The 12,500-nt window shown below is 44.0% G+C and overlaps 1 protein-coding gene across 1 annotated transcript in view; it reads left to right on the top strand.

The window, feature by feature from the left end:
* Positions 1–12,500, top strand: part of LOC311234581 (calmodulin-lysine N-methyltransferase-like) — a gene marked incomplete at both ends in the record, with an annotated part of 161,298 nt that overhangs the window by 42,890 nt on the left and 105,908 nt on the right. The window contains 2 exons of the mRNA XM_084321828.1: positions 6,275–6,326; positions 10,501–10,576. Coding sequence (XP_084177954.1) covers positions 6,275–6,326; positions 10,501–10,576 — 128 coding nt within the window. The remainder of the gene's footprint in view (positions 1–6,274; positions 6,327–10,500; positions 10,577–12,500) is intronic.

The raw sequence follows: 12,500 nt of genomic DNA, 5'->3' as shown, positions 1-12,500 counted from the left end.
TGTTCTGTTCTGTTCTGTTCTGTTCTGCTCTGTTCTGTTCTGCTCTGTTCTGTTCTGCTCTGTTCTGCTCTGCTCTGTTCTGTTCTGCTCTGTTCTGCTCTGTTCTGTTCTGCTCTGTTCTGTTCTGCTCTGTTCTGTTCTGTTCTGTTCTGTTCTGTTCTGTTCTGCTCTGTTCTGCTCTGCTCTGCTCTGTTCTGTTCTGCTCTGTTCTGCTCTGTTCTGTTCTGCTCTGTTCTGTTCTGTTCTGTTCTGTTCTGTTCTGCTCTGCTCTGTTCTGTTCTGTTATTTACTGTTCTTTACTGTTCTGTTCTGTTCTGCTCTGTTCTGTTCTGCTCTGTTCTGTTCTGCTCTGTTCTGCTCTGCTCTGTTCTGTTCTGTTCTGTTCTGCTCTGTTCTGTTCTGCTCTGCTCTGTTCTGTTCTGCTCTGTTCTGTTCTGTTCTGTTCTGCTCTGTTCTGTTCTGTTCTGTTCTTTACTGTTCTTTACTGTTCTGTTCTGTTCTGCTCTGTTCTGTTCTGCTCTGTTCTGCTCTGTTCTGTTCTGCTCTGTTCTGTTCTGTTCTGTTCTGCTCTGTTCTGTTCTGTTCTGTTCTTTACTGTTCTTTACTGTTCTGTTCTGTTCTGCTCTGTTCTGTTCTGTTCTGTTCTGCTCTGTTCTGTTCTGCTCTGTTCTGTTCTGCTCTGTTCTGTTCTGCTCTGTTCTGTTCTGTTCTGCTCTGTTCTGTTCTTTACTGTTCTGTTCTGCTCTGTTCTGTTCTGCTCTGTTCTGTTCTGTTCTGTTCTGCTCTGTTCTGATCTGTTCTGCTCTGTTCTGTTCTGTTCTGTTCTGCTCTGTTCTGATCTGTTCTGCTCTGTTCTGTTCTGCTCTGCTCTGTTCTGTTCTGTTCTGCTCTGTTCTGTTCTGTTCTGTTCTGCTCTGTTCTGTTCTGCTCTGTTCTGTTCTGCTCTGTTCTGTTCTGCTCTGTTCTGTTCTGTTCTGCTCTGTTCTGTTCTTTACTGTTCTGTTCTGTTCTGCTCTGTTCTGCTCTGTTCTGTTCTGATCTGTTATGTTCTGTTCTGCTCTGTTCTGCTCTGTTCTGCTCTGTTCTGTTCTGTTCTGTTCTGCTCTGTTCTGCTCTGCTCTTTACTGTTCTGTGTTCTGTTCTGTTCTGTTCTGTTCTGCTCTGTTCTGTTCTGTTCTGTTCTGTTCTGCTCTGTTCTGCTCTGTTCTGTTCTGCTCTGCTCTGTTCTGTTCTGCTCTGTTCTGTTCTGTTCTGTTCTGCTCTGTTCTGTTCTGTTCTGTTCTGTTCTGCTCTGTTCTGTTCTGTGCTTTACTGTTCTGTTCTGTTCTGTTCTGTTCTGCTCTGTTCTGTTCTGTTCTGTGCTTTTCTGTTCTGCTCTGTTCTGTTCTGTTCTGTTCTGTTCTGTTCTGCTCTGTTCTGTTCTGCTCTGTTCTGTTCTGTTCTGTTCTGCTCTGTTCTGCTCTGTTCTGCTCTGCTCTGTTCTGTTCTGTTCTGCTCTGTTCTGTTCTGCTCTGTTCTGTTCTGCTCTGTTCTGTTCTGTTCTGTGCTTTTCTGTTCTGCTCTGTTCTGTTCTGTTCTGTGCTTTTCTGTTCTGCTCTGTTCTGCTCTGTTCTGCTCTGCTCTGCTCTGTTCTGTTCTGCTCTGTTCTGCTCTGTTCTGCTCTGTTCTGTTCTGCTCTGTTCTGTTCTGTTCTGTTCTGTGCTTTTCTGTTCTGCTCTGCTCTGTTCTGCTCTGTTCTGTTCTGTTCTGTTCTGTTCTGTTCTGTTCTGCTCTGTGCTTTTCTGTTCTGCTCTGTTCTGCTCTGTTCTGCTCTGCTCTGCTCTGCTCTGTTCTGTTCTGTTCTGTTCTGCTCTGCTCTGCTCTGTTCTGTTCTGTTCTGTTCTGCTCTGTTCTGTTCTGCTCTGCTCTGCTCTGTTCTGTTCTGTTCTGTTCTGTTCTGTTCTGTTCTGCTCTGTTCTGTTCTGCTCTGTTCTGCTCTGCTCTGCTCTGTTCTGTTCTGTTCTGTTCTGTTCTGTTCTGCTCTGTTCTGCTCTGTTCTGTTCTGTTCTGTGCTTTTCTGTTCTGCTCTGTTCTGCTCTGCTCTGTTCTGCTCTGCTCTGTTCTGTTCTGCTCTGTTCTGTTCTGCTCTGTTCTGCTCTGCTCTGCTCTGTTCTGCTCTGTTCTGCTCTGCTCTGTTCTGCTCTGTTCTGCTCTGTTCTGCTCTGTTCTGTTCTGTTCTGCTCTGTTCTGTTCTGCTCTGCTCTGTTCTGCTCTGCTCTGTTCTGCTCTGTTCTGTTCTGTTCTGCTCTGTTCTGCTCTGTTCTGCTCTGTTCTGCTCTGTTCTGTTCTGCTCTGTTCTGTTCTGCTCTGTTCTGCTCTGTTCTGTTCTGCTCTGTTCTGTTCTGCTCTGTTCTGTTCTGCTCTGTTCTGCTCTGTTCTGTTCTGTTCTGTTCTGCTCTGTTCTGCTCTGCTCTGAGGGTTAAAAGGCGGAACACCAGCCTTTGATTTCCTGTGTTTCCATTCAAGTGGCAGGAGGAGGGGGGGGGGGGTATTGATCAGAGCAGCTCACTGAAGGTCAGCTGTGAGGGGGAGGGAGGGAGGGAGGGGGGGATGAAAGGGGACACAGGTAGAGCGGGGAAGGGGAGATGAAAGTAGGAAGGGATAGAAGGACAGGGAGAGGGTGAATGAGAGTGCAAGCCTGAGGCCTATGTGTGTGTGTGTGTGTGTGTGTGTGTGTGTGTGTGTGTGTGTGTGTGTGTGTGTGTGTGTGTGTGTGTGTGTGTGTGTGTGTGTGTGTGTGTGTGTGTGTGTGTGTGTGTGTGTGTGTGTGTGTGTGTGTGTGTGTGTGTGTGTGTGTGTGTGTGTGTGTGTGTGTCATAGGTCTACTGTAGGTGTTTGTGTAGAATTATTTAGATATAAATAAATCCCTGGACAAAAGGAAGGACATGCTCTTCATTGATCACAGCTCAGCATTCAACACCACTCCCTCTACACATCTCTCTACGGACTGGAGACCTCCATCTGCACCTGGGTGTTTTTCTTTATTTATATTTTTTTATTTAACCAGGAAGTCCCATTGAGATACAAGATCTCTTTTGCAAGGGAGACCTGGCCAAGATGACAGCAATAACATTTGCAATATATCAGACAGCAATACAAATGTGCGCTACATCACACAAGAACATAATAAAAGTGCATGTATACAGGAGACAGCAGGGGGGCGGACGCCTCCCTGTCTACACTGGTGAGGCCGAGGTCGAGTTCCTCTGTGTGCACGTCGCCACGGACCTCTCCTGGACACACAGACCTCTCTCTCCTGGACACACAGACCTCTCTCTCCTGGACACACAGACCTCTCCTGGACACACGGACCTCTCCTGGACACACAGACCTCTCTCTCCTGGACACACAGACCTCTCTCTCCTGGACACACGGACCTCTCCTGGACACACAGACCTCTCTCTCCTGGACACACAGACCTCTCTCTCCTGGACACACAGACCTCTCTCTCCTGGACACACAGACCTCTCTCTCCTGGACACACAGACCTCTCTCTCCTGGACACACAGACCTCTCCTGGACACACAGACCTCTCTCTCCTGGACACACAGACCTCTCTCTCCTGGACACACAGACCTCTCTCTCCTGGACACACAGACCTCTCTCTCCTGGACACACAGACCTCTCTCTCCTGGACACACAGACCTCTCTCTCCTGGACACACAGACCTCTCCTGGACACACAGACCTCTCTCTCCTGGACACACAGACCTCTCTCCTGGACACACAGACCTCTCTCTCCTGGACACACAGACCTCTCTCTCCTGGACACACAGACCTCTCTCTCCTGGACACACAGACCTCTCTCTCCTGGACACACAGACCTCTCCTGGACACACAGACCTCTCTCTCCTGGACACACAGACCTCTCTCTCCTGGACACACAGACCTCTCTCTCCTGGACACACAGACCTCTCCTGGACACACAGACCTCTCTCTCCTGGACACACAGACCTCTCCTGGACACACAGACCTCTCTCTCCTGGACACACAGACCTCTCTCTCCTGGACACACAGACCTCCCTCCTGGACACACAGACCTCTCTCTCCTGGACACACAGACCTCTCTCCTGGACACACAGACCTCTCTCTCCTGGACACACAGACCTCTCTCTCCTGGACACACAGACCTCTCCTGGACCACCAGACGATACCGGAGCAGGGCTGCTCGGACCACCAGACTCAAGCACAGTTTATACCACCAGGCCATCAGGCTTCTCAACTCAAAATCCTAAAATATTCCACTTTTCATATCTGCTTAGTTCAGTTCAGTTCAGTTCAGACTTTATTGTCCCTCAATGGGAAATTTGCTTTGCAGCAGTGGTAGAGACAACAACAACAAATAACACAACACAAGAAACATCTTACAGAATCCAACCAGGAAAAAGAAAAGGAAAATTTAAATGCATTACTGTTATTTTAAAGGAAGTTAAGTGCATTTAGTGCCCTGGGGATGTACGCACATTTTAATCTGTTGCTCTTTAGCCTGGGGAGCCTATATCTCCTGCCAGAGGGGAGGGGGACAAACTCCTCCAAGAGAGGATGCTCAGAGCTAAGATGCAGCTCTATTGCAGACTGCAGCTATTCAGCCTGGACTGCTACATATGCCATGTATTGTATGTGGCATCCTGTTGTATCACTTTTACTTCTACACACAACTCCTCATTGTCATTGTTATTATTCCATTTGTATCTACTTTAAAAATACAACAACTTTATTCTACCTTTACTAGTGCTCTAATGCATCCAGTGCTTTCACTGTTGAGCTGACCGTTGACTGTATGCATATGACTAATAAAGAAACTTTAATTTGAATAAACAAAGAAATAAACAATGAACAACAATATATGAATACAAAATGGTGAGTATCACATGTCTGGTAAAAATACAGTAGAGAAGTAAATCAAAAGGGTTCTATCTTCTAACTACAACTATATAACTACTAAGTACAACTATATAACTACGAACTACGTAAGGGATAATGTATAGCTACGAGGTCATTGTCGCAAAATAATTGACCGACGGTGTTCTAAACGCAGTGAAGGTCAATTATTTTGCGACAATGACAGAGTATAGCTATACATTATCCCGCTTATTACAGGGCTAACTTACTAACAATATACGTACCGTACTTTTCGCACTATAAGCCGCACCTGACTATAAGCCGCAGCAGCTAAATTGAACGATGTGTACATATATAAGCCGCACTGGACTATAAGCCGCAGGTGTTTTAATGTTTAATTACCATATGTAATTAGCATTGGGACACAATACTGTCGGACAAATAACAAGAATTAACTAATTTACAAGTTGTATTAAGTTTAGCAAATAAGGGAACAGATAAATAACATTTCAATGCAGTCAAAAAAGCAATATTTCGATTTTTACATTTTCAGGTTTGGTCACGTCGAGTCACATATAAGCCGCACCGTTATATAAGCCGCAGGGTCTAAAAATGGGGGAAAAAGCCGCGGCTTATAGTCCGAAAAGTACGGTAATTCATTTTACACCATCGACAAGACGAGATCAAATGCAGACGCAGTTGTTCTGTTGCTCCTCTGTCATCGCCGGCAGGTGTGTGGACTTGATTGCACCTGATGTAGTGCAGCTGTGCATAACGGTAAAGCTTAGCTTTCGTGACTGCGATCAAAATGCTTGATTGTGATTGGTCAATAGCGCTCTGTTGCCCCTAACAGCGGTCATTATTGCGCGTTGCCTGTAGCAGCGGTGAATTATCGAGAAATAATTGACCGCTGCTATGGGCAACGGAGCGCTATTGACCAATCACAATCAAGCATTTTGGCTAATGTTAAAACCCCATGTAATAAAACTATATAACTACTAAGTACAACTATATAACTACTAAGTACAACTATATAACTACTAAGTACAACTATTTAACTACTAAGTACAACTATATAACTACTAACTACAACTATATAACTACTAACTACAACTAAATAACTACTAACTACAACTATATAACTACTAACTACAGCTAAATAACTACTAACTACAACTATATAACTACTAAGTACAACTATATAACTAATAAGTACAACTATATAACTACTAACTACAACTATATAACTACTAAGTACAACTAAATAACTACAACTATATAGGCTGTGATATATTTGACTGCTTCTATGGTACTGAGAATAATCTCTCTCTCTCTCTCTCTCTCTCTCTCTCTCTCTCTCTCTCTCTCTCTCTCTCTCTCTCTCTCTCTCTCAGGGGTACAGTGTGTGAGCTAGGAGGAGGTATGACCTGCCTTGCGGGACTAATGGTAAGTGAACACACACACCACATGCACTCGATCATACATGTATTATAATAATAATAATAGTAGCACGCCGGTGTATCTGTCTCTTTATTTCAAATATCTGAGTAGAATAAGAAATGCTTCATAAGAAAATGCAGTTGTTGACTACTCAGTTGACGTCACTATTGTTTATGGTGACCAAGTCCATAATGATACACATGCATGTCCATTGTGCAGGACATTTGTCAAAATTGTAGGACAATTGCAGGGAAAAAACATACATTTAATTGTAATATAATGTGTTTACTGCCTTGGCCTTACCTCCCAACACACAGGTTTGTTAAATTAGAGATGACGGTTTCAGCACCATGGAGAGCGCAGTATAGGCCTAGGTTTGTTTGAAATGGACAAACGTTCCAAACGTTTTAACAAAGCCATGTGATCGCGCAGGTCAACCTTTTATTGGACATCATTTTTAATCCTATTAAATCCTATTATGCGGTGAAAAAGGGGCTTCAGGGGTGCGCACCACGTAACGCACTGTGGTGCAATGCGGACGTCGGGGTTCGACTCCCGGACCCAGCGACCTTTGCCGCATGTCTTCCCCCATATCTCCTCCCGTTCTTCCTCTCTGCCGGGCTTGTCCGATAAATCCAATAAAAATCTACCAAAAACATAATCTAAAAAAGAAAAAGGGGCTTCAAACTTGCATGGATATTTTGTTCATTTTGGTCGTTTTTTCCTTATTCAATTTGGCAACACCTATTCCCCATACGAAGCCAGATTCACTACACAACTTAACCCTTTCACTACCACACTACAGAGGGTTAACCTTTCACTACCACACTACAGAAGGTTAACCTTTCACTACCACACTACAGAACGGTTAACCGTCTGTTAACCATCTGTAGTGTGGTAGTGAAAGTGTTAACCTTCTGTAGTGTGGTTGTGAAAGGGTTAACCTTCTGTATTGTCACTGCGAAAGGGATAACCCTTTGGTAGTGTGGCAGTGAAAGGGTTCATTAAAAACTTTCTTGACTTGGTAAAGGAGATATTATATGTAGTATATGTATATGTATATGTAGACAAAAAAAATCATATGATCTTGGCTAGTTGCACACACGCTATGAAACATTTTCCAATTCACTGTCAGTAATTAAATATGTACCACTCTTTAAGCTACTGTCACCTGCATTGTACATGCAAGGTAGTTGTTATTTGGCTATTTTGAACAATACCAGCTGTGAAAATAATAACATTATCATCATTTATCATAATTAATTTATTCGTACATGGAATCACCACACTCCAACAGTACATATTAATATAATTCACAAAATGCCATGGCCGAAAGGAACAGGAAGAAGAAAGATTCGTATATATACCTGCTCCTACACACATACAACACACCGATAGACTTATTGCGTAAAACCAAACAGAATATACCCATTTTGCAAAAATGGAAACATCAACACAACTAAATGAAATCAACATAAATAAACCCATTTTGTGTATCTATCAGTCAAACTACATATTTAGGTTCATTCATTTATACACACACACACACACACACACACACACACACACACACACACACACACACACACACACACACACACACAAATGTATCTATACATTTATATAATGTATTATTCTATATTATACTTCTATATACTATATTTTTATTTTATTATAACATAACTAAATCATACTATTTATACTACACCATATTGGTACAGTATTATACAATATTTTAATATATTATTATTCTATGTTACGCTTCTATATACCATATTACTATACTCATACTGGCCTATACTGCAATTCTATGGTATGTTATCCTGTTATGCTAAACTGCAATATTATACTAAACTGTGCTATACTGTCTATTTATTTTTTCTTTGTACAACCTTTTGAAGTGAAATATGTTAGTAGAACTCTTTTCATCATTCTGCAAAGAGTTCCATAGTTTGATACCTATAACTGAGGTGCACCTTTGTTTTAAGGTTGTTCGTGCAAATTGGTGCTTAAAATTGAATTTCCTTCTGCTGTCATCTGCGAACAACCTCTGTATATTTGCTGGTAATACTCTGCATTTTGCTCTAAACAAAACTAATAAAGTCTGTATTTCAGCTAACTCTTTAAGTTTCAATAGTCTGGATTTAATAAATAATTTGTTGGCATGTTCTCTTGAATCTACATTGTGAACTATTCTTACTGCTCTCTTCTGTAATATAAATAATGGCTTTATGTTGCTTTCCACACAGTAACTCAAATATGGTAGGATGAGTGAACAATATAATATTTGCATATAATTATAATCAAGCACATAACATAAAATAATAACATTATGATGATCAAAAATCACACATTTGGATTATAATAGGGAAACGTCAACCAAACCTTCCCAATCAGATAAGGCAACGCTTTCTGTACAAAACAAACAAATCTCCTTCACCAACTCACTCACGTTTCCACCGTGCTCGTCCTGCAAGAACCCACACCTTACGGGATTTCAGAGACTCCTGTTTGAGCCAGACTACCTTTGGTAAGAAATAGACTATAGCCTTCAGACACGTATTATAACAGTCTGAGCACATACAGTAGACCACTGCAACACTTCCGGGATTCTGAAATCATGGAAGAGAGAGCGGGGGGAGAAAATGAATGAATGTGGATGAGAGCCTTGACATTAAGTGGTTGTAGCCTTGGCTGTGGGGGCGCTGGAGACATGATCCAATATACGTTTATACGCCTGAGTCTCCTGAACACGGAGAGACCAATCCCAAGTCGATCGGCACTTTCTCGGCCGAGCTATAGTCACTTTCCCGCACCTACTCCAGATGCCCACGGAGTCTAGGTTCATCAATCTGCGCATGCGTAGTTCGGGAGTAGGTGCGAAAACGCGACTATAGCTCAGCCGAGAGAGTGCAGAACGACTTGGGATTGGTCGCGCCATGTTCAGGAGACTCAGGCGTATAAAGGTCTATTGGATCATCCAATCCAATCTAATCCACTTTATTTATAAAGCACATTTAAAACAACAAAGTTGACCAAAGTGCTGTACAAGTCCACAAACATAGGATAAAACATAAAACATAAAAATTTTATAAAAGCACACAATAAAAACAGTACAATGTGTCACATAAAAAAGGCCAGTCTCTCAAAAACGGTTTAAAGAACAAAAGCCAGGCAAATAAATGTGTTTTGAGGCGTGATTTAAACACCTGCAGAGTGGGGGCCTGCCTAACATGCAGTGGCAGCTCATTCCAGAGCTTTGGGGCTGCCACTGCAAAAGCACGGTCCCCCCTGATCTTCAGCCTGGAGTTTGGAACGGCCAAGAGGAGCTGGTCAGAGGACCTGAGGGACCTTGGAGGAACATAGGGTTCCAGCAGGTCTGAGAGGTAACCTGGTGCCAAGCCGTTCAAACATTTAAAAGCAAACAGTAAAACCTTAAAATCAATCCTAAAACGCACAGGAAGCCAGTGGAGGGCAGCCAGCACAGGGGAAATGTGCTCCCGCTTTTGCGTTCCCGTCAGCAGACGGGCAGCGGCGTTCTGCACCAACTGCAAACGAGAGAGGGAGGCCTGACTGACGCCCACGTACAGGGCATTGCAGTAATCAAGGCGAGAGGTCATAAAAGCATGGATAACCGTTTCAAAAACGGAACAGGATAAAAAAGGTTTGACCTTGGACAGCCTCCTAAGTTGGAAAAAACTCCTTCCCACCACAGTATTGATCTGCTTGTCCAACTTTAGGTCACAATCAAATTTTACCCCTAGGTTGGTGACTGTTGGCTTCACAAAAAGCCCAAGAGGGCCCAAGTCACCAGGAGGAGACACATGCCCATTGCTGGGACCAAACACCATGACCTCTGTTTTACTGTCATTGAGACATAGACAGTTTGATGCCAGCCATGCCATAACATTGTCAAGGCATGCTAATAGTGGTTTTCCGGGTTGCTAGTGTTTATTTTTAATGGCATGTAAATCTGGCTGTCATCTGCGTAGCAGTGAAAGGAGACGCCATGCTTTCGAAGTATAGGCCCTAAGGGGAGCAGGTACAACACAAATAAAATTGGCCCGAGAATTGAGCCTTGGGGAACCTCGCAGGGGAGAGGTGCTGTGGAGGATACAGCGTCGCCCAGGCTAACACAAAAACTTCTCTCAGACAAAAATTATGATCTAAAAAACTCCAGGGCTTGGCCTTTAATGCCAACCCAGTGCTCCAAACGGGAGAGCAGAATATTGTGATCCACTGTGTCGAAGGCAGCAGTGAGATCTAAAAGTACGAGGATAAGGGAGTCACCAGAGTCAGTGGCCAGAAGGATATCATTAAAAACTCTTAAAAGTGCAGTCTCTGTACTGTGCAGTGCTCTAAAACCAGATTGGAAGACCTCCAGAATGCCATGTGTGTCAAGGAAAGACATTAATTGAACAAGTAAAATTTTTTCCAAAATGTTGGATAAAAACGGGGGCTTGGAGATAGGCCTGAAATTAGAGAGGACAGAGGCGTCCAGGTTAGGCTTTTTAATAAGCGGTTGCACCACAGCATGTTTAAAATGTACAGGTATATCACCTGCAAGGCTGTTGTTCATAATTGTTAGGACATTTGGTCCTATGACCCTGCTGACCTCTTTGATAAGGTGAGGGGGGAGGACGTCTAGGGGGGAGCCTGAGGGCTTCATATGGGTAATAATCTCCTCTAGCTGAGCAAGGGACACAGGCTCAAACTGGCTAAACGTGGCAGGGCAGGTGACAGTAGTGGGATGGTCACATGTAGGGGTGGACGTGCTAGCTCTAATGTTGGCAACTTTGTCAATAAAAAACTGAATAAAAAGCTCACATGTTTCAGTGGAAGCTTCAAGACAAACAGGCTGGGGGACATCAAGAATATGATTAATCGTTTTAAAAAGAACACGAGGCTTGTGGCAGTTGTTTAAAATGATATCAGAAAAATGCTTTGTTTTTTCAGCCTTAACAGTTTGCTGATATCTACACCAGCTGTCCCTCAGAATGTCGAAAGACACCTGCAGCTTGTCCTTTTTCCACTGTCGTTCAGCCCTCCTGCACTCTCGTCTGGCTTCACGAGTGCTGTCGTTCAACCAGGGCTCAGGTTTAGGTTTGGAGCGCCTGGTTTTTAAAGGAGCGACGGTATCAAGGATCTCCAGACAGGTGGAGTCAAACCTGGTTAATTCCTCCGTGTTAACACACACGGGGCTAGCTGAGCTAGTTACAGTAGCGCTAGTAAAAGCAGACGAGAAAAGTACAGCAGTGGAAGGGTTAAACATACGGCATCGGCGGGCCGGTGCAGATGGTTTGTCAATACAGCATGGGAGAGCTACATCAAATAAAACAGGCATGTGGTCAGAGAAAAAAGCATCACAGACTTCAATATTAGAAACGGGTAGACCATATGATAGGACAAGATCAAGTGTGTGCCCGTGTTCTTGTGTGGGACCAGACACAGACTGCACAAGATCGAATGAGTCAATAAGATTTAAAAAGTCTCTAGCCAACGGCTTAGAAGGACAGCACACGTGTATGTTCATGTCACCCAGGATTAAGACGCAGTCATATTTAGGCATAATTTCAGCCAAGAAATCAGAGAAGTCAGTGATGAAGTGCTTATTGTATTTTGGGGGTCGGTAAATCACCGCGCACAGTACAGGGGGATAGCGACCCAGTTCAAACATATTCAGCTCAAAGCTGGAGAATGAGACCGATGACAGTTGTTTACTGTCAAAGTTTTGCTTGAACACCGTTGCAATTCCCCCTCCTCGGCCAGTCGTCCGTGGAGCGTTAAAATACGTGCACGCAGGGGACAAAAGTTCAGAAAAAGAGCTTGACTCACCAACGCTCTGCCAAGTCTCTGTGATGCACAGGAAATCCAAGTTACGGGTGGTGAAGAAGTCGTTCAAGATAAAAGTCTTATTTGCTAGCGATCTAGCGTTTACCAGGGCTATCCTGGCGGGAGCTGGGACCGGCCGAGCCGTCCGAGGTGCCCGGGCCAGAGGCCTGAGGCTGCGGGGGTTTACCACTCCTCTGTGGAGTCGGGGAGAACAGAGGCGGCTGCGGGTATGAAACTCCTCATCCCCGCCGGTGATGACAGGTACCAGCCAGGTGCCGACAGGCTCCAGAGAGCGACAGGAAACAGCAGAGCGATGGTTCGATCCATATCCAGTCAATAATATAGACC

The sequence above is a fragment of the Notolepis coatsorum genome, assembly GCF_963971535.1.
Source record: "Notolepis coatsorum genome assembly, chromosome: 9".
In the NCBI taxonomy this organism is placed as follows: Eukaryota; Metazoa; Chordata; class Actinopteri; order Aulopiformes; family Paralepididae; genus Notolepis; species Notolepis coatsorum.
Note: the sequence above shows the minus strand (reverse complement) of the source record. Positions and strands in the feature narration are given on the sequence as shown.